Genomic DNA, 25,857 nt, shown 5'->3' with positions numbered 1-25,857 from the left:
AAGTCAAATCCCTATAAAGCTGCAACATGAATTCCAGACTCTTACACTCAATGCTCTGATTAATGAAGGCAAGGATAACGTATGCCTTTGTAATTTTGCTCCTAGAGCTTACACCCCTTAGTCTAGTTCAATAAAACACTGAGTCAAGCACCAGATCACTATTCTTTATTCTTTCCAACAATAACAAACTCTCTATACGATACCTAACCACCGCGGGTCCGATCCTTGTCTCTGCTCGTTCAAGCCCTTCAGCCTCGTGCAAGCAGACACCTCCAAAAGGTTACGCAGTCCCAAGCGCCCCTCCAGAAGATCGCCCTCACTCCTCATGGGGTTCACTCTTTATAGTTCATTGGACCCTCTGGTGTGAAACCAGATGGGGGATAATGTTTCCCAGGTACTCTTGATATCTTCCATTTTGAAACCTAAACAATATGTTTAGAAAGCATGCTTTCTACAAGAGAACATTTTTTTTAAGCGAGTTGTAATCTCAGATCTTCCTGGATTTAATTCTGCTGCCAAGAGGCCAAACAGCTGCCTACTCCCAGATCTGAGCCAATATTTTCTTTGGCCATTTACAAAGTGAAACGGGGTATTAAAATACAAAATCTTTCCAACAGAACTGTGCTTGTGTTCCCGTTGATTTCCATCAACAATTTCTGAACCCTTAGGATTCAGAATCCACACCCTTCTGAGATGGTGTGTTACTATACTAACACAACTTGTATTATGGAAACCGCTCTCTATGCCTACAACCCTCTCCTGGCAATTCTTACAACTGTTGCCATACTTTGAAGAAATTCTCCTCCCTTGATAAAGGGTCCCCACCCAAAATGTCCCTTATCCCTCTTCTCCAGAGAAGTTGCCTGACCTGCTGAACTACTCCAGCATTTTGTGCCTTTGTTCCTTACAACTGTACTTTTAGATTAAGTTCCCCAGGTGCCTGTAGGTCCCTTGGTGGAGCTTCCAGTCCAAGAATACACTGATGGTGAATCTCAACCCACTAAGATATTGTTCTTCCTCTGGCTGGTCGCTCCAGTCGGAGGTGGTGGAACAGCACCTTTGTGAACTGACCATCCATCACCTGCCCTAGTATCTCACTCAGTATGGTGATGCAGGTGTCAAAGGGTCTGAGGTCCCAAGCTGTGACAGCAGTGGCATGTTGGGCTTGTTCGTGAAGGTCCTGCTCGGCATGCAATGGGGAGCAAACTGGCTGCGTGCAATTCCACATTACAAGGGGTAGTCATTACACCCCTGCTACTATGTGGTCTTGACAGAATGAGCCCATCATCCATTGACATCATCCAAGACAACTGGAGACCAGATACTACCTGGCAGGGGCACAGAGACTCAAGCAAAGCAGATCTTGTTCATACTTCCCACTGGGCTTGGCCACCCCCTCACCCATGCTCTGGCTGCACTGTTGCTCACTCTGCCTCATTCCCACCCTGACTACAGCCATCAGCCACCTATACGAAAGATAGACACAACAAGCTGGAATAACCCAGCGGGTCAGACAGCATCTCTGGAGAAAAGGAATAGGTGTCATTACGGGTTGTGATCCTTCTGCAGTCTGAAAAAGGGTCTTGACCCGAAACGTCACCTAATCCTTTTCACCAGAGATGCTGTCTGACCCGCTGAGTTACTTTAACCTTTCGTATCTATCTTCGGTTTAAATTAGCATCTGCAGTTCGGAGATGCGTCTTTCCTCCGAGCCGCATCTTCGCCCCTTCCCCGCGGCCTACCAACGGGACTGGAGCGGCGTTTCCTGCCGAGACCGGCCAGAACTTGTTTTTATTGCTGTGCTGCAAATGGCAACTCAAATTTCATGACACCAATTGGTGTATGTGACAATAAATGTCCTTTGTCCTTTGTCTTCACCATCTTACTCACTGCATCGATGCACCTCTCCCTCCAACGAAGGCTCCAACTACATCCGTAGTCGGGCAGCGGTATGCAGGCAGCACTTGCATTCTCACACACTTGGGTTTCGGCCCAAAACGTCGCCTATTTCCTTCGCTCCATAGGTGCTGCTGCACCCGCTGAGTTTCTCCAGCATTTTTGTGTACCCTCTAATTACTGAAGAGCAAAACTTAGATAATTATGCTTCATCTCAGTTGGGTAAATAATGAGCTATAATTTTCTTGCTAATTAATGTTTGAAATAATTTGCCGGGTGAAATAATGAATGGAATTGTCATCAGTCAGAATACAAAGGCTTGCTTGGGTATTCAATCGACAAGTTCTTCTTCTTAATGAGTCCACACACAAGATTAGAAGATGTGCAGCCACAGCTGAACACACTCTCGGCATCTGCATACAATGGTGTCTGTCTTGTGCTTCTTGTGTGTGGTGGTGGAGAGATTGGTGGAAACAGGGCCGCGACGTGAAGGTTCTTTCCTTGACCCCAATTGACAAATGCCACTAGCATTGTGGAAAATCCTCAGAATAATCGTTAAATCTGTCTAATTCATGAGGATGCAGGAAATAAGAGTGGGACAGAATGAGACCGTATCCTAAATCATTTGTACCTATCGTGGTCCATCTAATCCATACAGAATGTCCCTCAATTCCCCAAATCCAATAATCTGCCCTCAGTTTGAATAAACCCTATAAATCTGCACCCACCATCCTCGCCAGTGAATGAGAGATTTACAATCATCTCATTAACCCATACAGCGTGTAACCTGGCCGTTCGGCCCATCTTTTCATGCTACAGTGGGCATCCACCCTCTTGGCCCATGGATCTCTATGCCCAACAATTCAAGTGCTCATTTAGACACTTCCTAAATGCTACCAGCAATCCAGCTTCCACCAGTCTCCCAGGTGGTTTATTCCAGGTGCCTACCACTCTTAGTGAATCAGGTCACCATTATATCACCTCTGAATCTCTTCCTCCTGACCTTAAACCCCTGTCCACTAGTTTTAACTGCCTCTGATATGGGGAATACTCCCAGCATTCTACCTCATATATACAGTACACCCCTCATCGGTGTTTAATCTAGCTCACTCAAGGCCCTCCTAGCCTCTGCTCCTTCTTCTCACCATTCAACTTCTCACCATTCTGCTCAACCTCCTTTGTCCCCTCTCCAGGGCTAGCACATCTTTTCTGTGCACAATGCAGCAGTCAAGGTCTGACCAAGGATTCATAAAGTTAGAGCATAACCTTCTTCCTTCTCCAATGCCCCAATGCCCCAACTAATGAAGGCCAGTACTTCCCAAATACGCTGCTTTCCCTCGCTACCAGCCTCATGGGCCTGTCATCGTATTCTATCTGCCTCCTTGCCCACACGCATGGCCTGATTTATTTATCACGCTTCACGTTTCCATCCAACTTTGTATCTTCCGCGAGATTGTGTTGTAAATCATTAATATAAATTCCAAGTAGATGGGCCCCCAATAACTGAGCTTTGTAGATTCCTCACTAATGATATCCAAACAATCGGAAAAATGCCTACGTATTATTTATGGCCCTTTAACCAATCTTCAATCCATCTCAGAAAAATACCCCCGACTCCATAAATCTTTATTTTGTGTAAAATGTAGTTAATCTGCAGATTATCACGCAGTGATACAGATGTTGCGTTGCCTCCAAGACCCACACAAAATTTCCAAGACCTCGTTTCCCATGACTTTACAAACTGATTAAGACGTATGTAGACTAAATGGAACTAGATTCTAAAGGCTGCGGGTGATAACAGCTTAACACTGCCCACACACATTAAAGGGAAAGGAATTTACTTGCCACAAACACTTCATGAGTTTCTGCACTGAAGCATTGACCAACAACGGTAGCCGTGTTGAGGCCTTGATCACGGCAAGAGGAATCCTTGTGCTTTTTACGCTGCTCTGTGGAGCTGGGGTGTGTGTTGACATGGAAATGGCATTTTTACTTCTCTCGTTAATTCTAAAATTTACTGTTGCTGAGAGATCATATTGTGGGAACCTATGTCAGGGATTTGGCAGCGTAAATTTCAAGAGCGGATTTCACTGGGTCCTAATGACTGTCGATGTAGATGCACATTCCCTGATCTCAATAAGCATTGGGCCGCACTGACTCAGCTCGGCCTTTCTGGGTTATAGTCCCCGATTGCACACAGCAATCCAGGGGCTAAGGTGCTGTAGTGATGGCAACTTATACGTAGCCCAGATTGTCCACAGGAAATAGCCTTCAGCCAAATCAATAAGTAGATCAAATGTGCAGGAAGGAACTGCAGATGCTGGTTTACACTGAAGATAGACACAAAAAGAAGGGTCTCGACCCGTAAAGTCAACTATTCCTTTTCTCCACAGATGCTGCTGCTTGACCCGCTGAGTTACTCCAGCTTTTTGTCTTCCATCCAAAAGTAGATCAAATATGTGTCAGGATCATCATCAACTTGGTTTCAAATGGAGGGCGAGGCTTTGCATGGATGGTGATAAGTGGGAACCAAGGGTGTTGTAAGGAATTACAGTTTCATTTTGATTAGTAAAGGTGTCAGTGGTTATGTAGAGAAGGCAGGAGAATGGGGTTGAGAGGGAAAGATAGATCAGCCACGACTGAATGGTGGAATAGACTTTGTTTAAGAAGGAACTGCAGATGCTGGAGAATCGGAGGTACACAAAAAAGCTGGAGAAACTCAGCGGGTGCAGCAGCATCTATGGAGCGAAGGAAATAGGCAACGTTTCGGGCCGAAACCCTTTTTCAGACGGATCGGGGGCGGGGGTGGGCGGGGACAAGAAAGGAAAAAGGAGGAGGAGCCCGAAGGTTGGGGGATGGGAGGAGACAGCAGGGGAGCTGAGGAAGGGGAGGAGACAGCAAGGACTAACAGAATTGGGAGAATTCGATGTTCATGCCCCCAGGATGCAGACTCCCCAAACGGAATATGAGGTGCTGTTCCTCCAATTTCCGGTGCTGCTCGCTGTGGCCATGGAGGAGACCCAGGACAGAGAGGTCGGAGGCGGAGTGGGAGGGGGAGTTGAAGTGCTGAGCCACCGGGAGGTCAGCTTGGTTATTGCGGACCGAGCGGAGGTGTTCGGCGAAACGATCGCCCAACCTCCGCAAGGTGGAATAGACTTGATGGGCTGAAAAGCCAAATTCTTCTCCTATCAGTTATGAACTTAGCAACCCTCAGGATACCAAGCGAATTAACCCGAGATCGTAGAACGTAAAAGGGCAACGCAGTGGTAGAGCTGCTGCCTTAAAAGATCGATCCTGACTCCAGGTGCTTTCTGTATGGAGTTTGCACGTACTCCCTGTGACCCCGTGGGTTTTCTCCGGGTGCACCAGTTTCCTCACACATTCCAAAGATGTGTATGTTAAATGGCTTATGTAAATTGTCCCTAGTGTGCGGGATGGTACTAGTATATGACGTGGACTCAGTGGGCCAAAGGGCTTGTTTCCACGCTGAATCGCTAACCTAAAACTGCATGTGGAGCTATAAATACATTTAATATTGAAGAGGGAGCTGCTGGTAAATGTTGCCCATGTGCAGGTGTTTGGTTACAGCTCCAACGCAGTATACTGGACTCTATCAACATACAGTAGCTGCTGAGTTGTAGATGTAACTCAGTCCATCAGACAGACTAGATGCCACATCATTGACTCCATTCACGCTGACTCGGAAACACGGCTAACATGATCAAATTTGCTTGAATTGCTACAAAACAACTGTAATTCAGTGCCTGTGACAATAATTCCCCATTGCTTGTGGGACAGATACCCCATGGACAACCATCTGTAACATTCAAACATACCCTTCAAATTTAAAAGCAGAACATGCTGCAATAACTCAGCAGCAGGCAGCTTCTCTGGAGAGATAAATATTTCAGTCGATGAGCTTTCATCAGAATTGCCCTGAGTATTTTGAACATGTTTTGTTTTTTTCTCTTGCTCCAAACCACAATGTGATTGCAGAGTGCATTAGTCAGGAGCAAGGGCAGGCGAGGATAACAAGATTCATCCAGTGGCCAGTGCCATCCATTGACAATATGCAGGAGTGCTGACTCAGGGAAAAGCGGACAAGTGTGCTTTCCACAACCAAGTTCAAGTTCAAAAATTCTCGTTGACATTTATTTGTCACAAGCAGCATTTAAGGTACAGTGAAATGAGTTGCCATGCAGCCATCCAATCAAAAATAACACAATAGAATTTAACATAAACATCCACCACAGTGGAATCAACATTCTTCACTGTTCAGTCAATCTTCCTCCTACATTCACCGTGGTCGAGGCCATGAACCCTCCGTAGTTGACGCTACGGACAGCCCGTGTACAAGCCCTCTCGTCGGGATGATCGAAACTCCGACGTCGGGACAGACCGGACTCCGCGGCTTGGAGCTCCAGAATCGGCCACTTTCCTACCAGAGACCGCGGCTTCACGGTGTTATAGGTTGCAGGTCGGAGCACCGTGTATTGTGTTGATTTACCTCTCAAGACGGCTCTGAAGTCACGATGTTACCTGCAAAGAAATCAGCTACGTTTTATAGGGGTGATGCTGGCAGAAAACAAATATTTCATGACGTTCAATAACTCAGTGTTAAGTTAATGCTCATACTACAGCATAGAAACAGTCCCATGATGACTATTGCGAACATGATGCCAAATTAAACTAACCTACTCTGTCTGTACATGATCCATATTCCTCCACTTGTGCCAACTAAAGCCTTTTAAACTCCAATCTGCTATCTGCGCTGCCACCACTCCTACAGTAACAATACATTCCAGGCACCTCATAAAACTCGCCCCTCACATGTCATGCGTTGAGTTCTATGAAGCTTTTTTTCTTCCCTCCATACTGCAACCTTTGTATGGTCTGTTTATACAAGTCATCAGGCTTACAGTCACAAATCATATTCTGGAACTTTCCATAATTAGTTCTCCTCATCAATGAAAATTGTCAAAGCTGTTTACATGGAGGTTTACTTTCAATTATTGACCCTCCCTGAAAACCTGAACCGCTGACGATCGCAGGTCTTGGGCACAGTCTTGAAAATAAATCTGGTATTTCAACAGAGTGGAAGACTCGGGCAATGAGGACAACTTCTACTCATATAACCATATAACAATTACAGCACGGAAACAGGCCATCTCGACCCTTCTAGTCCGTGCCGAACACGTTTCTCCCCTAGTCCCATATACCTGCGCTCAGACCATAACCCTCCATTCCCTTCCCATCCATATAACTATCCAATTTATTTTTAAATGATAAAAACGAACCTGCCTCCACCACCTTCACTGGAAGCTCATTCCACACAGCTACCACTCTCTGAGTAAAGAAGTTCCCCCTCATGTTACCCCTAAACTTCAGTCCCTTAATTCTCATGTCATGTCCCCTTGTTTGAATCTTCCCTACTCTCAGTGGGAAAAGCTTTTCCACGTCAACTCTGTCTATCCCTCTCATCATTTTAAAAACCTCTATCAAGTCCCCCCTTAACCTTCTGCGCTCCAAAGAATAAAGCCCTAACTTGTTCAACCTTTCTCTGTAACTTAGTTGCTGAAACCAAGGCAACATTCTAGTAAATCTCCTCTGTACTCTCTCTATTTTGTTGACATCCTTCCTATAATTAGGCGACCAAAACTGTACACCATACTCCAGAATTGGCCTCACCAATGCCTTGTACAATTTTAACATTACATCCCAACTCGATAGAGTTCTTGTTCTAATTTTCCACTCTGACCGGTTAGAAAAACATCGAGCAAGTGTGGTCCGTAATTATTTTGCACGGCATAAATCTGATTACCAAGTAAAATGATAAGCCGTGGGAAGCAGAAATTAAACTGACACATGTACAGAACAGATTAAAATCTGGTCAGATCTGGTCAGAAATAAGTCAGGCTATGTGAGTGGGCTAAGGAGGCGGACAGCATACGATGATCATCCAAACACAACACATGCAGGAAACACACTGATGTTATATGAAAGATATTGTCAAGCTTGAAAGACTTTGTAAAAGATTTATGAGGATGTTGCCTGGACTAGAGGGTGTGAGCTATCGGGAGAGGTTGAGTAGGCTGGGTCTCTATTCCATGGAGTGTAGGAGGATGAGGGGTGATCTTATAGAGGAGTACAAAATTATGAGAGGAATAGATCAGGTAGATGCACAGAGTCTCTTGCCCAGAGTAGAGGAATCGTGGACCAGAGGACATAGGTTCAAGGTGAAGGGGAATAGATTCAATAGGAATCCAAGGGGTAACTATTTCACACAGAGGGTGGTGGGTGTATGGAACAAGCTGCCAGAGGAGGAAGTTGAGGCTGGGACTATCCCATCCTTTAAGAAACAGTTAAAGACAGGTATATGGATAGGACAGGTTTGGAGGGATATGGACCGAACGCAGGCAAGTGGGACTAGTGTAGCTGGGACATTGTTGGCAGGTGTGGGCAAGTTGGGCTGTTTCCACACTGTATCACTCTATCACTCTACGACTCTATGATAATGCCGGAGGTACTCAGCAGGTCAGGCAGTATCTGTGGAGGGAAGTGCACAGACAATGTTGATTCAGGCCGGGACCCTTCTTGTGATGGTGCTCGCCCAGTAATTCACTGCTCCCTCCACAGATGCTGCCTGAACCGCTGAGATCCTCCAGCAGTTGGCAACTTACTCCAGTATGTTCCAGTACCTGCCGTCTCTATGTGGACATATACCTAGACACAAGGAATTGCCAATGCTGATTTACAAAACAAAAAGACACAAGGTGCTGGAGTAAACCAGTGGGTCAGGCACAGGTATCTCTGGAGAACATTCAGATTCAGATTCAGATTCAGAAAACTTTATTGTCTGTCGTAATAGAAAATCTTCTTTGACGTGGCTCAACATACAGGCAGGACAATGTACTGATAAGCAGTCATACAGCACAGATTTCTGCGAGCACACACAGTGTGTATCGATCTTAAAAGCAAATATAAAAATTAAAAACTGTAAAGATAGACAAGATAAAAGTTGTGGATACGTGTAAAGTGACAATGCGTCAGGGTTAATTTGTCCATCGTTCATTTTTTATTTAAGCTGTTTATGGCGATGGGTATGAATGAGTTTTTGTGGATGTTTTTCTTGGATGGGGGGACTTTATATCGGCGGCCTGATGGCAGAAGTTGGAAAGACTATGGATAGGTAACAATTCGAATTGGGACCCTTCTTCAGTCTGAAGACGAATCCCAACCCGAAACGTCACCTATCCATGTTCTCCAGTTATTGCCTGACCCACTGAGTTACTCCAGCACCTTGTGCCTTTTTCTGTCATAGTCCTATCGTGACTACTGGGACTCCAGCCCGTAAACTGTATATTTTTGATGGAGTCAAAGCAATAACCAATTTAGGGACTTTGAACAATTTGTAACCTTGCTTTGGCCTTTGCCTTTAAAGCCTGTCGATAAAACAAATAATATCCCATAAGCTGGATCCTTCTGGTAATTGTTACTCTTATCTTCAGTGATCAACAAGATGCCATTCATTCCTCATTAATTACTGTACATTACATGAAAAGGTAGAGGCTTAATCTCTGATGACAAGGATGTGAATGCATCCACAATGTATAAAACAAGTAAATGGGCTAAGGTTTAGAGTTACATCTTCTCTACAAGATTTATTTTCATTCATTCGATGGTGAGATAACAAAGACAAAAAGCTTTCTGATGAAGGCCTGTCAAAGACTTGTATCTGTATCACCCGAACTTCAGCAAACACAAGCGATGACCCGATGCATCAGCCTTACAGCAGGGTTACATGCCGGGAACAAAGAGCATCCTGTGAGTGTCCACTGACTTACAGCGCTCATCCTGTGTGCACTGAGCTATCTGTTTACCTACCGCCCCGCTAGTCATCATGTTGACAGCAAACAAGGCACTGCTGCGATCGGTAACATCCTGTTGATGTCTGTGCATCCGACAGGAGACTAATTAGGGAACGTCAGGATGACAAGCGAGACCAGGAGAGACAAACCTCAAGGGTCGTCGCAGTGATACCAGAGATTTTCCCGAGTCGTGCAGTGATCTGGGCAAATTGGTACGGTGAATTTATGACCATTCCTGCTTAAAACTTGATACATAATTTACCCCAAATCTGGCCAATAAGTCAAAACAAGGGTCAGCTTTGTTTAACTAACATTTCTATCCCCTCTCTCGTTCAAAAAAGGATTGCTTAGGCTTTAAAAAATGCCCACTGGTGGCTGTGGTTTATGTGTTGATCTTGTGACAATGTAATTAGAGTCACAGAGCCATACCCCGTGGAAACAGGCCCTTCGGCCCAACTTAGCCATACCGACCAACATGTCCCATCTGACGCTAGTCCCACCTGCCTGCATTTGTCCCATATCCCCCTAAACCTGCCCGATCCATGTACCTAAGATACACATAACATGCTGGAGTAGCTCAGCGGGTCAGGCAGCATCTTCACTATGCATGTACTGAATGTTGAAGCCATTCGCATACTTTCATACAACTTGCCAAGCACATTTATGGATTTAAAGAAATCCTGTTTCCTTCAATAACTAAAGATCTTTGAAAATTCCTTGATAGTAAAGTAGGAAACTATAATTTTATAATTGAAAGATCTAGAAATCGAAATGTCTGTCAAATCAGTCACTCTAGAACCTGTCAAATTTATCAGTCATTCTTCTCAAACAAGATTGAGAAGATTGAGAAATCTTATCCAGGGCTTCCAATATTACTAAAACAGAAAGAGCTCTGGATACCCTCCCTGTCAGTGTAGATATAAAGACTGTTCATGTACCCAGTCAATATCCTTTCTTCAGATCCAGTTGAAAGGGCATCAATCCAAAGACCTCACCATTCATTACCTCACTTAGACCTCACTTAGAGCAGCACAGTGGCACAGCAGTAGAGTTGCTGCCTTACAGCACCAGAGACCCAGGTTCAATCCTGACCACGGGTGCTGATGGCATGGAGTTTGTACGTTCTTCCTGTGACCGTGTGGGTTTTCTCCGGGTGCTCTGGTTTCTGCCCACACCCCAAAGACATACAGGTGTGTAGGTAATTGCCCTGTCTAAATTTCCCCTTGGGTGTAGGGTGGAACTAGTGTCAGGGTGAATGCTTGTCGGTGTGGACGTGGTGGGCCGAAGGGCCTGTTTCCACATTATCTTAAAACTAAACTAAACTAAGTGGATGAGCCCAATAGCCCAATATCAGCATGAGAAAGGTGGGCCGAACGGCCTGCCTCCATGCTGTACAGTGCAATGACACATTTGCTATACTGATGCACACAATGAAATTGCCACAGCTTCCATTCACCCACAAAGCAGGAGATAAAATGACACAGCTGAACTAGACAACTCTTAGCTGTTTGCCTTTAATCACATGGTACATCCCCCTCCCAACGCCCTCCCCTCTCCCCTCCCTCCTCCCTTCCCTTCTCCCCACCCCCTCCTCCCCCCCCCCCCCCCTCCCCTCTCCCCCCCCCCTCCCCCCCCCTCCATCCCACTCTCTCCCCTCTCCCCACCCCCCCCCCCCCTCCCCTCCTCTCCCCCACCACCCCTCCCCTCCCACCCCCCACTCCCCTATCCAATCCATAGTCACACAATATTAGTTCAGCCTCTAACACAACTTGTACTGAAGATTGTATCAGTTATAAAGTCGTGGTGTATCAGGCCATTGCTCAGAAAGTAAATCAAGTGCAAAAACAATGGACATTTATATTCTCTCCCCCCCCCCCCCCCCCCCGTCCCCTCACCCCTGATAAAAATAGTTTTCAGAAAACTACCACCTTTTAACTGCTCTCCGCCAACACAAATTCCTCCACATAGCTAAACATTAAAATAAACTTTAGAAGTGAGTTAAATTGAAACCAGTACTTCAAAAGTCATCGTTGCCAAGCATGGTGGGGCAGATGTGGATCAGCGGAGGCGAGTTCACTTTACTAGAAGAATAATAAATCAAGTCCAATGGTAAGCTGAGTACGCTGAGTCAACGATCAAGTGAATAAAAAATTGTAATGGAATTCCCACCTAGTCTCAGTGGAGAATATTTTCAGCCTTGATTTGATGCTGTCACACGAATGGAAATGTTTGCCTTTTAATATTCAGAAATAGGCCCGTTGCCCTCTCTCCAGAATAGGCTTAATTGTTGAAGAAACCGCGATGGAGAAAACGCACCAACTGGGCATCGATCCTGCTCTTGCAACGGTGGCTTCATCTCTTCACTTCGAAAGAGGTTACCAAGATGGTGGCGCGACCGGTGTTTGTGGTGGCCTCTCTCAGTGAAAATTCAGTGCTTTCGTGTGTTAATGTTAAAGCTACATGGATTTATTCTGTTTTTATTAACTGCCCTGACGGGAACTGATTGAGAAACATGTTTACGTTTCTTCTGTGCATGTAAGTACTCGGTTAAAATGACATTAAAGTAAATACTGAAATACTGACCCAGAAACAGGTTGCAACCGACAGATCTCCATGTCTCATTTAGCCTGGTGAACAGTGAACATAGAACAGTACAGCACAGGGGTCTCCATTCATTGATTATATGAAGGGGTAGATTGGTTCAGCGCGGGAACCTAACTGAAGTTGAACTCAGGATTTGATGAAAAGTTATACTTTATAATTTACGAATCTATCTCCAACGATGTATTATTAGTAAATTATTCCATTCTTCTTTACTATGCCTTTTGTTTGTTTGTTTTTTTCTTTCCCTCTTGCTCTCTTTCTATTTAAAAAAAACTAGCAGAGTCAATACACAACTGATAATGTTATTGATGTACGACTGATGTACATGAAATAATTTTATTATGATATGTGTTTGCTTCTAATAAAAATATATTTTGAACAGTACAGCACAGGACCAGGCCCTTTGGATCACAATGTTGGTGCTGAATACAATGCCAAGACAAACTCCCAAATGCCTCGACATGATTCCTAACCCTCTGTATACATGTGCCTCTGTAAAATCCTTCCAATCCTCTCGTACCTGCCTCCACTACCACAGGGCCAGGCACTCACTTTCCCCAATTGGCCCTGTACATCCCCTTTAAACTTTGCCTCTCGCATCTTAAAGCTACGCTCTCTAGTATTTGATATTTCCATACTGGGAAAAAGGCCCCATCCTGCCTGCCTGCCTCTCATTATTTTATACACATACTCCCATCAGGTCTCCCCCAACCACCAGTGTTCCGGAGGAACACAATCCAAGTCTGAGAGTGGAAAAAAAACAATCCCAAATCTTCAAAGTCTCCTGTCCTGATTCCAGAGCAAAGCAATGCTAACCCTTCCATCGTTAATTAGGGTTCTATCAGACCAGGAGGTACCAGGTAAAATATAGGACTTAAATGTTTAAGAAGGAACTGCAGATGCTGGAAAGTCGAAGGTACACAAAAAAGCTGGAGAAACTCAGCGGGTGCAGCAGCATCTATGGAGCGAAGGAAATAGGCAACGTTTCGGGCCGAAACCCTTCAGGGTGTCAGCTGCTCTACATCGGTGAGACCAAGCGTAGGCTTGGCGATCGCTTCGCCCAACACCTCCACTCGGTTCACATTAACCAACCTGATCTCCCGGTGGCTCAGCACTTCAACTCCCCCTCCCATTCCAAATCTGACCTTTCTGTCCTGGGCCTCCTCCATGGCCAGAGTGAGGCCCACCGTATATTGGAGGAGCAGCACCTCATATTTCGCTTGTGTAGTTTACACCCCAGCGGTATGAACATTGAATTCTCTAATTTCAGGTAGTCCCTGCTTTCTCCTCCCATTCTCAGCTCCCCCTCAGCTCACTGTCTCCCCCTCTTCCTTGCTTCTTCCCGCCCCCACCCTCACATCAGCCTGAAGAAGGGTCTCGAACTGAAACGTTGCCTATTTCCTTCGCTCCATAGATGCTGCCTGACCCGCTGAGTTTCTCCAGCATTTTTGTCTACCTTCGGTTTTCCAGCATCTGCAGTTCCTTCTTAAACATCGGTCACCCATACATTAGTTTTATGTTATCCCACTATCCCACTTTCTAAACACTAACGGCAATTCACAGAGGGCCAATCAACCTACAATCCCGCACGTCTTTGGGATGTGGGAGGAAACCGGAGCACCCAGAGGAAACCCGTGCAGTTAGCGGGAGAACATGCAAACTCCACACAGACATTACCCAAGGTTAGGAACGAACCTGGTTCTCTGACGCTGTGAGGCACAAGCTCTACCAGCTGCATCATTGTGCTGCCCATATTATAGGTTTATCTGCTGTGTATTAGAGAACCTAATGGCATATTGGCCTTTATTGCAAAGGAGTTGTTGTGGAGGTGTAGGCAAGTCATTCTGCAGTTAGGAAGGGCTTGGGTGAACTGACACCATATCTGGAGTATACTGCACATTACCTAAAGAAAAGTTTACTTATCTCAAGAAGGAATGCCACAACGGATCATTAGGTTGCTTTTTTGTGATGAAAGTGTGGTTAGGGTAGATTAAATGAATGAGGTGTGGATTTCGGATGGATGGGGAGATATCATTTGAACATAATTAATTAAATTCTTAAATACAATACAAGGAGCAAGGAGCAAACTTGGACGAGGAGAAATGTATTGATGAGGGTGTGTGAATCTTTGAAATCACCTCTTTAAATGCTCTTAAGATTGAGATTAATCAAGATTGGATTGATAAATTATTGGACATTCATTCTGATTCCCATTGGTAGTAAGTGGTGCTTCGAATTTAAATTCTTGGAACAAATTTCAAGTTTCATGGAGTGAAATTATCAAAACTTGGAGCGTACTTTCACGAATAACATATGGACTCCACATGCCCGCCCCAGCTCACAGTGCAATGTTATTCAGCAGAACTAAAAAAAAGGTTTGATTTTATTAAAGGAACGTTTTGTCCTTTTATGACATTCAAATTTCCATCAAGTATTCCAAGCAACTGCGCTATAATTGTACTGTTTATGGGCAGCGTTACGACTTCCTGTCCCATGTTTGCAGCCTGTTGAGAAGCTCGTGCTAGAAATTTTGGGTGTTATAATCAGCAATTAGACGGCATAAAAAAAATAACCTAATTATATCTGTGAATGAGCCCTTTTACATGTTCATTGGGAAAAAGGACGTTAGCCCAGGGGAATTGAGGGTGATGACATCTATTTGTCAAGTAAACACTCAGAGTATTGTCATTTAGTTAAATCTTAATCTTCTGGCTTCAAACAACATGTATTTTTGCACTCCCATGACTTTGCATACCCAGGAATGTTAATTTTAAAAGAACATAAAATCTTGGTGATCATTTGTACTGAATTATGTGTAATGTTGCTGAAAATTCTTGGGAAAGACAAATTCTTGGGGGGAAAAAAACACAAAGTACTGGAGTAACTCAGCAGGTGATGTGCAGCACAGTCATTGTGGGCCGAAGGGCCTGTGCTAGCTCTGTACTGTTCTGTGTTAGTTCTTGTTGGTGCTATTACTGAGCGTTGTACAGTAGACTTAGGCCAAGTTTATTGGTATCAATATCCTTTCAGTTGCTACATATAGCTCTCTCCAATTTCAGTTTCATTGTATTACATTGCATGTCCACACCAACGTATTCAAACTCGTGTGTAGGAAGGAACCGCAGATGCTGGTTAGACCAAAGATAGACACAAAGAGAGACTGTGGAACAGCATCCCTCTTCCCATCAGAACTGCCCCCTTCATCGACTCCTTTAAGTTGAGACTTAAAACTCATTTTTACTCTCAAGCCTTTCTTGACGTCCTCTGAGTGAGGGCTATATGTATGTATTTATGTATATACTTAATCTATGAACCACTGTTGTATAACGTTAGTACCTCCACCAATGTACTGCCACTTTGGCCAACGAGAGTTGTTTTTCAAATGTACTATATAGATAAACGTGACTTGACTTGACTTGACAAAGTATTGGAGACCTCTGCGGGTTAGGCAGCATCTCTGAAGAAATGGAATAGGTATGTTTCAAATCGAGACCCTTCTTCAGACTGAGAGAGACTGAGACTGAGACCCTTTGTCAAACCTCCCAGTCTGAAGAAAGGTCTCGACCCGAAACGTTCAAGTTCAAGTGAATTCAAGTGAGTTTATTGTCATGTGTCCCTGTATAGGACAATGACATTCTTGCTTTGCTTCAGCACACAGAACATAGTAGGCATTTACTACAAAACAGATCAGTGTGTCCATATACCATAATATAAATATATACACACATGAATAAATAAACTGATAAAGTGCAAATACAGAAAATGGGTTAATAATGTTCAGAGTTTTGTCCGAGCCAGGTTTAATAGCCTGATGGCTGTGGGGAAGTAGCTATTCCTGAACCTGATTGTTGCAGTCTTCAGGCTCCTGTACCTTCTACCTGAAGGCCCGAAATGAGTGTGTGGCCAGGATGGTGTGGGTCTTTGATGATACTGCCAGCTCCATAGACTGCGAGCTCACCTAATCCCCAGAGATGCTGCCTGACCTCCTGAGCTACTCCAGCATTCTTATGTGAGTTGCCCAAGACAAAACAGCCCAGATATGCACAAATGGTGGGTATAAGAGATCTTCAGACCAACTCCCAAAATACATCTGAAGAAGTGTTTCGGCCCGAAACGTTGCCTTTTTCCTTCGCTCCATAGATGCTGCTGCACCCGCTGAGTTTCTCCAGCTGTTTTGTGTACCACCCAAAATACATTCATCCTTTATCAGATAACCAAACATTGATCAGAAAACTGTGTTATAGACGGATTTTGGCTGCTTTTTCGCCTACCTACAGTATGTTTCCAGCACTTTCCAGGCCTTATTAAACTCCCAGTAAAAATAGGCCACCAACAAATATAGATAAGAATGTGATAATTACACCTGGTCAGTCATTATATTGAACATATTGTACCTGGTAGGTGAAGCGTAGGTGTTGTGCAGGATTGAATTTCAATTGATGAATCTTGGCCATTTAACCTCCATGGATAGGAAAGATTTCGAGGGATTTGGGCCAAATGATGGCAGAAGGTCTGGTGTAGATGTGGGGTCTAGGTCAGCATGGGCAAGTTGGGCCGAAGGGCCTGATTTCGCATTGTGTGGCTCCATGACCTCTATGACCTCAGCCACGTGAGATTGGAATGCCCACACTTCCGTTTAGTTTAGCTTAGAGATACAGCGCAGAAACAGCCCCTTCGGCCTCTGGCTCTGTGCCGACAAGCGATCCCCGTACACTAACACTATCCTACACACTGGGGACAATTTACAATCTTTACCAAAGCCAATTAACCTACAAACTTGCACACCTTTGGAGTGTGGGCGGTAACTGGAGCACCCGGAGAAAACCCACGCAGTCAAGGGGGAGAACATACAAACTCTAAACTCCGTACAGAGTGGATTGAACCTGGGTTCTCTGACACTGTAGGACAGCAACACTCCCGCTGCACCACTGATGGCCTCCGCAGCCTTCTATAGCAAAGAATTCCACAGATTCACCACCCTCTGACCAAAGACATTTCTCCTCATCTCCTTCCTAAAAGAACGTGCTTTAATTCTGATTTTATGACCTCTAGTCTTAGACTCTCCCACTAGTGGAAACATCCTCTCCACATCCTCCATCCAAGCCTTTCACTATTCTGTACATTTCAATGAGGTTGTCCCTCATTCTTCTAAACTCCAGCGAGTGCAGGCCCAGTGCCGTCAAACGCTCATCATAGGTTAACGTTACATTCCTGGGACATATGATCCATACCCCTCTATTCCCTGCACTTCCATGTGTCCATCTAAAATCATCTGAAGTGCCACTATTGTATCTGCCTCTACCACCACCCCTGGTAATGAGTTCCAGGCTCCCACCACCCTCTGCCCCGCACATCGCCATTGAACATGCCCCTCTCATCTTATAGCTATATATGATACTAGACCAAGTGCAGACCCATTGGGTCTGCTCCCACAATGGTGTGATCCCCCAACCCAATATTCCACCATGCACCCGTCTCCTCCAACGGAACTGAACCCGTTCCCAAATGTAAGATTCCAGCACTCCCCTGCCTCCCTCAGCAGTGGATTGAAAAAAAATTCCAATTGCACCTCTCCTGCCTGCTGCAGCAGTTCCAATTGCAATACCAATTGCCCCTCCCCCTCCTGTTGAAGCACTTGCTGTGATATCCCATTGAGGTGAAAAGTTCAGAGTGTTCCTGTCTTGCAACTTTGTTTTGAAGTGTGTTGGAAGCTGATAGGAAGGAGTGTGTTGGGCATTGTGACATCACACGATAGAACGAATCAAAAGGCAGAAAGGCAGCCGGACATCGGACGGCAGGCGGCAGCCACACAGTTTTAATATATAATAGATATATGTGTGAAATGTTAATGATACTGATCTCAGCATTTAAACAGAGCAAATGCTTCTTCTCTCTTGTCTATACATTGCAACAACCCACGCATCATTTCTTGTCCCCATACCCACTTGTAGTTCCTGTTACTTCCATTGTGCAGCCTCCAACTTGCACATAGCAGCTGCCACAGATGTCTTTGCTGAAATCAGGAACTGGTATGATTATAGGAAATGACTAATATGTTTTTAAAATATGTGGGAAAAGCCCCTTCATAAACGCAGGAGAAATACTTTTATATCTGTGTAAGGTTCGTCAATTAAAATAACAGTTTGTATTTATGCACTGCCTTTAATATAGAACCGTGCTCAAAGACACACCATAGAAACTGGCACCTTCTGAAGGAGATGACCAAAAGCTTAACCCGGGCGAGAGTTAGTGAGGGAACGAACCAGTCAGAATGACCAAGATTCAGGGAGCTGGGTTCCAGGGGAATTAACCAAGGCATGACCATTAACATGGGATGAAGGAAATGGAGCCAGTATGAAATGTTTGGTTTTCCCACTGGGTTTTGGAACAGGAGACTGCACAATGAGCAGTAAATCAGCCGATCGTTCCATCAGCTGATCAGTTGATCAATTGGTTGGTTGGTTGATTGATTAATTGATTGATAGATGGATGGATGGATGGATGGATCGAAAGGTACTCCATGGAAACAGACCTTTCGGCGTGTGTGCGCGTGTGTGTGCGTGCGTGTGCATGTGTGTGTGTGTGCGTGCGTGTGCGCATGTGTGTGTGCATGTGTGTGCGTGTGTGTGCATGCGTTTGCGTGTGTGTGTGTGCGTGTGCATGTGTGTGCGTGTATGTGTGCGAATGTACAATCTGCTACAGAACAAAACGAGGAAAACTATTGGGCGACTACAGACGACTGCCACAATATTTTCAACATGTAGAAAATGTTTCGGCCACAGCGGCAACAATTGTGACGTAGGCTGTCGTAGGTGCTGTCGCCAGGTGTCGTAGGTGAATTCCATTAAAATTAGTCCGTGGCAGTCGCCTAAGTGGGACAGGCCCGTAAGGATACTGGTCGTGAAGGCAATTTTATTTGATCATTGAGAGCGCACACATAAGGTTTTCAGATGTTCCTGTGGCCTTCTCCACAGCCCTGTAATTAGTCAGCAGCATGTGGGGGACTTTGACCAGAACATCCTGCCCTGACTCCACGATTAACCTCCTGGTATATTAGGAAACGTTTCTCCAGCTGTGGGCCTGGAGCACTCCCTGAAGCAGGTGTGCTCAGATGTCACTGAGAAGGAATATGAATTCCAGTTTGTCTGGGAATCTTGCCATGTCCTCATCTCGCCTGTCTGACACCTAACACAAGATACGTGCAGTCCTTACCCATTTGAATGGATCCAGAACATAGAACAGGAGCAGGCCCTTCATCTCATAATGTCCGTGCCAAACAGGATGTCAACTAAAACTAAACTCGTCTGCTTGCACGCGATCCATATCCCTCCATTCACTGCATTGGCTGAGGAAGTTCAGCATGTCCCCAACGCCTCTCACCAACCTCTACAGATGTGCTGTAGAAAGCATTTTATCGGGCTGCTTCACAGCATGGTTTGGGTACAGCCCCATCTAAGAGTTGTGGACGCAGCCCTGACCATCACGCAGACCAACCTCCCTTGCGTTGACTCCATCTACACTTCATGCTGCCTCGGCAAGGCCACCAGCAAAATCAACGTCATCTGTTTTTGGTTTTCTGACCCCTCCCCCCCCCCCCGCTGCTATTTACTCCATCAAATACTCTTGCAACCATATATACCTGGTTGATTTTGTTCCGCAGCCTCTAATGCAAAGATGACAACTCCAGCCCATCCAATCATTTCTTGTAGTTAAGATTTTCCAGTCTTTATAAACAACTGTACAAATCTTCCCTCCATCCTCCCCAGCAAACTCACGTGTGTCCTTGAGTCCTGACTGCAACTATGAACACAGTAAAGTTGGCTGAAGAAGGGTCTCGACCTGAAACGTCACCTATTCCTTTTCTCCAGAGATGCTGCCTGACTCGCTGAGTTACTCCAGCATTTTGTGTCTATTTTCGGAGCATGAGAGATTTGTTTGTGTTTTTTAATCGTGTTTTTAACTGTGTATATGTGGGGGGCGGGGGGGAAGGGGGAAACTTTTTTAAAATCTCTTCCCTGTACGGGAGACCCGACCATTTTCCTGTCGGGGCTCCGTTGTCATTGCGGAGACTTTGCCATCCTAGCACCGTGGAGCGGCCTCCAGCCGGAACGACCTGGGGGCTCCAGTCGCGGAGCCTGCGGAGCTGTGGACTTACCATCGTGGGGTTGGTCGGCATCAGAGCGTGGGGAGCGGTGGTGGCTCGCTGCTGCGGCCCGACTCTGGAGTTCGGAGGCTCCAGCAACGCAGCTTCTGTGGACTGTCGGGATATCGGGAGCTCGCAGGTCCGGGTGGGAGACCGCTTTCCGGAGCTCCCGCAACGCAACCTCTCCAGCCCGTGTCGCAGGGATGGAACGACCCGGAGCGGGGCCGTACATCACCCGGCGCGGCTTCATGGCCGTGGGACATTCCAGCGCCTGCCGGGGACTCCAACTTTGTGACATTTAGACCGGGAGCTGGGCCGTATATCGCCCGGCGCGGCCTAACATGGCCGTGGGACTTATCATCGCCTGCCTGGGGCTTCGACATCGGGAGAAAAATGGAAAACAGGGGAGAGAAAAGACTTTGCCTTCCATCACAGTGGGTCCCAGATGTTTCTGTAAATTGAATTGTGTGTATGTCTGTAGGATATTGTCTTTGTTTGTATGGCTGTGGAAACGGAGTTTCGTTTGAGCCTCACTGACGTTCAAATGACATGTAATAATATTGCATATTGTATATTGAACACCCTATATAACTGAAGCATAAACTCTCATTTATATACAATTCCCCCAATAATAAGAACATGCTGTTCACTTTCCTAGTTCCAGAGTACTATAGTCCCAGATCTCTCTTTGTCTCAGGTCTCTCTATACACTCTCAGCATGTAGATAGTTTTCCAGGAATGCACTCCATTTATTCAGGAAGGAACTGCAGATGCTGGTTTATACTGTAGATAAGACAGCCTGAAAAAGGATCTTGACCCGAAATGTCACCCATTCCTTCTCTCCAGAGATGCTGCCTTACCCTGCCGAGTTACTCCAGCATTTTGTGTCTATCATTGGTGTTAACCAGCATCTGCAGTTCTTATTGCCTTTACCATGACCCATATTATCCCCGCAATAACCTTTGACGGGCACCTGATCCAATCCTGCTGAAAGTTTCACTGCATCCACTGACTCATCGTTTGGGCACGATACTTCTTCAAAGACCGCCCATAAACTGGACTAAAATGACTTCGTTTTCCTGACACCATCCTGCCTTTGCCTGGTCACCCAGATGTCCCATAAAGGAGATGTTAAGCTCTGTTGCTTGTTGGAGCCTTGCATTTTTTACTATGTTGACATAGCTTCAACTGGCACCAACATGGGACTGCCAGAATGTCAACAAAATTCAGACCACAGCCCAATTTTAATTTTCTCCCGATTGCAAATTGGAGTCCCATGAGCCGCAGGCCACCCTGATGGCAATTGTATTGGCTGCCAGACAGTACATTTTGTTTAGTTTAGAGATACAGCGTGGAGACAGGCCCTTCGGCCCACCGTGTCCGTGCCAACCTCATACAGAAGCACTATCCTGCACACTAGGAATAATTGCCAATTTTTTACTGTAGCCAATAAACCTACAAACTTGTACGACTTTGGGGTTTGGGAGGAGAACGGAGCGCCCGGGGAAAACCCACGAGGTCACAAGGAGAACGTACAAACTCCGTACAGACAGGACCCGTAGTCAGGATCGAACCCGGGTCTCTAGCGCCGTGAGGCAGCAACTCTACCGCTGCGCCACCAAGATGCCCAAATGTGCCAAACACAGACTGCAAATGTACCAAGTATCTGATGGGGGGAGATACCAAGAAGGAGCGGCCTACACTAACGGAAGGAAACTGTCAGTTTAATTATATCAAGACATCAACATATTAAGTAATGGGATGGGAAGTGGGGGGTCACATCAAATAAACATCATTGTCATTGTAATTGGGCTTAGCTGTAGAGAGACAATGACAAGTCGCTGCCTGTTAGCGCACTCTTATTGATGTCCTGTATGTCACTGTCATTTTCTTTGCTTTTGCATATCCCTGCTGGCAACAGATGAAAAGTGACAAGACAGACTATGCAATAGATCATCCTAAAGGGCTGACGGGGCACTATTGACGATTCCCTAAGAGGATATGGAAATTCCTCCTGAGGTCAAATGTAACCAGTTTGGGCAGGTGATGTCATGAATGGCCGGGCGCTTCGTTATTATTTATTGAAAGGAAGGATTACGACGCTAACAGGCGTACATGAAGCAACGATGTTTACGAGACTGCGCTGTGTTGACTCAGCAACACCGAAACCCTTGAGTTCAAGGAGACATTTCGAATACACCTGATGTGAAGGCCTAAGGTTGTACCTGTTCAGACATGAGCAGCTGCCTCTGATGAGTGAAGCACCGTCAGGGTTGTACCTCATGATTCCTTTTCTAAACTGTGTTCCCAAGTTTAATAAATAAAACTGTGTCTGGTCCTGTACATGAGATAATTTGATGCTTTTACACATAATGTGGTTTTTGAACCAATTTGCAAAAATAGTAGCAGGCCCAACATTTTATAAACACACATGCATTGGCATTGGATTGAGCTCAGCTAACAGCTTCACAAAAATACATTTCACTGCACTAAATCTCTCGAGATCAAGTGCGCTTGGCTCTGTGAAGAATGCTTTGTGCTCATGTGGCAAAGATCATCATAAACCAACGTAATTTATTGTGTGATAAATAATGACTCGATAATACTTTATTGTCACATGTGCTCAAGTACAGTCAAGTGCTTTGTTCAGCATATACAAACCATGTAGCAGACCTCACCGAGCCAGTACAAAAGTGACGCCGACAATCACAAAGGTTCACCGAACGGACCTAACTCCTGCCTGTGGCCGCACTTGGCAGCGGGTCTCATCCTCCCCCCTCCCCCCCCACGGGGTCCCCCTGATCTCCCCTTCGTTCTCGATTTGCCCTCTGAGAATGGAAAGTGAGTGGGAAAGGGTGGCGGAGAGGAACAGGGGTGGGGGCTTATGATTTTGTGTTGTATTGAATTGTATTCAATTCATTGTTATTATCTCATAAGAGACAACAAAATGGATTTTCCTTGCAGTCAAATACCATAAAAAATAAATAATAAATAAATAAAACATATTTTAAAAAAGCACAAACACAGAAGTCCACGACACAACATAACCGCACAGCGGTACCTACCATAGTCCAGCCAGCTTCCCCGCCGATCTTCCCAGATGTTCACCCGTGGTCGGGGCCTCGAGAGCACCCGCAGTCAAACATTTTAACAGTGCAGACATTCCAGGCGCCCCCTCTACCAGGGCAGGGAGGCACAAGCTTTTCACTGTACCTCAGTGCAGGTGACAATAAACAAAACAAAACTGAACTGACCCCAATCCCAATACGTAGAGGATGGGTCCTTCTGCAGATAGTTCCACTGCTTGTGAGGACAGAGAGGTGGTAGGGAGTCAAAAGCACGGCCTGTCCTGGAATTCCAAGTCCCTAAGGATTACCCCTCCACTCCCACCCCCACCAAAGTGCCGCCATCCAGTCTGATGAACATACATGTTTTCTGCAAGTTCTCAGCTGCTGGTCTGCCACCATAGAGGCCAATTAATCCAGGAGCCATTCCCCAAAGCTGGAATTTAAAGATCCTGAAGGAAAAGGCAAGTCCAACTAAGCCAGATCTTTTCTTATTTTCCTCACACACAAATGTTTCTATGGATTAACAAGTAATTTCAGGCCTACAATTTAATTTTCACACATTGCTAATACATGTGACATTTACCCCATCTAAATTTTGGTCAATAACATTTGAAAGATGCAAATAGGTGAGAGTAGTGTGAACTGTGCAATGAATGCTATGATATTTAAGGCCTGTTTCATGCTGTTGTTGAAATATTAATCTCAGACATCTTTGATCCAAGTTTCTTATTGGTGTCCAGTTTGCTAATTATAAAATGTATTAAAAAAACACACAAAAAAATAAGCAAATAATGCAAAGACAGACACACAGTTAGAATGCTTTATTGTCATTTAAATCAATAGTGGCTCACCACATCACTGCTGTCAAAGGCCATGTAGTGCGATGTTTATCAAACTACTCAGTTTAAGGTAGACAAAAATGCTGGAGAAACTCAGCGGGTGAGGCAGCATCTATGGAGCGAAGGAAATAGGCAAAGTTTCGGAAACCGAAACGTTGCCTATTTCCTTCGCTCCATAGATGCTGCCTCACCCGCGGAGTTTCTCCCGCATTTTTGTCTACCTTCGATTTTCCAGTATCTGCAGTTCCTTTTTAAACATGGTGCTTAGTTTAGTTTAGTTTAGTTCTAGAGATACAGCGCAAAAACATGTACCACCGAGTCCGGACTGACCAGCGATCCCCGCAAATTTACACTATCCTACACACACTAGGGACATCCTAGGTACACAAAAAAGCTGGAGAAACTCAGCGGGTGCAGCAGCATCTATGGAGCGAAGGAAATAGGCAACGTTTCGTGGCGAACCCCTTCGGGTTTCAACCCGAAACGTTGCCTATTTCCTTTGGGTTTCGGCCCGAAACGTTGCCTATTTCCTTTGCTCCATAGATGCTGCTGCTCCATAGCCGCTGAGTTTCTCCAGCATTTTTGTGTACCTTCAATTAATCTACAAACCTGTACTTCTTTGGAGTGCGGGAGGAAACGAGAAATCTCAGGGGAAAGCCACGCGGTCACGGGGAGAACGTACAAACTCCGTACGGATAACACCTGTAGTCAGGATCGAACCTGGGTCTCTGGTGCTGTGAGCCTTATAAGGCAGCAATTCCTAGTTGGTGTGCACAGCGTAGCCAGCTCCACAAAGGACGTACCTCGAGTCCTTCATGATCATTGGGGGGCGTGCATAAAGTGAACACTCACGCACTCCCCATGGTAGAGGATTCTAAATCTAGAGGGCACAGGCTTCTAGTGAGAGAGAAGAGATTTAAAGGAATCTCAGGGGTGATTTTTACACTCAGGGGGTACTCTGTATCTGGAACGAGTTGGCAGAGGAAGCTTTCGATGCAGATGCAATTACAACTTTTAAAAGACATTTGGACAGATAGATGAATAGGAGGAGTTTAGAGGGATATGGGATATGGCCCAATGCAGCCAAATGGAACCAGCCCAATACCCCAACATGGTCACCATGGATAAGGTGGGCTGTGGATCTCTTTCCATGTTGTACAGCTTTTAAAAAAGGTTTTAGAGATACAGCGTGGAAACAGGCCCTTCGGCCCATCGAGACAGCACCGACCAGCGATCCCCGCACACTAACACTATCCTACACACACTAGGGACAATTTACACTTACACCAAGCCAATTAACCTGCATACATGTGCGTCTTTGGAGTGTGGGAGGAAACCGAAGATCTTGAGAAAACCCACGTGGTCACGGGGAGAACGTACAAACAGCAGGCGTGGACGGGCTTGCGCCCGGATCTCTGGCGCTGTAAGGCAGCAACTCT

At 45.4% G+C, this 25,857-nt stretch overlaps 1 protein-coding gene across 2 annotated transcripts in view; it reads right to left on the bottom strand.

Annotated features, from left to right (window-relative positions):
- Window positions 1–4,713: 4,713 nt before the first annotated feature.
- Window positions 4,714–25,857, bottom strand: part of b3gntl1 (UDP-GlcNAc:betaGal beta-1,3-N-acetylglucosaminyltransferase-like 1) — a 231,925-nt gene continuing 210,781 nt past the window's right edge. For both annotated transcript variants that reach the window (XM_055653669.1, XM_055653671.1), the window contains one exon: window positions 4,714–6,435. In XM_055653669.1, coding sequence (XP_055509644.1) covers window positions 6,424–6,435 — 12 coding nt within the window. In that variant the 3' untranslated portion in view covers window positions 4,714–6,423. The remainder of the gene's footprint in view (window positions 6,436–25,857) is intronic.

The sequence above is a fragment of the Leucoraja erinacea genome, chromosome 23 (genome assembly GCF_028641065.1).
Source record: "Leucoraja erinacea ecotype New England chromosome 23, Leri_hhj_1, whole genome shotgun sequence".
NCBI classification, from domain to species: domain Eukaryota; kingdom Metazoa; phylum Chordata; class Chondrichthyes; order Rajiformes; family Rajidae; genus Leucoraja; species Leucoraja erinaceus.
Note: the sequence above shows the minus strand (reverse complement) of the source record. Positions and strands in the feature narration are given on the sequence as shown.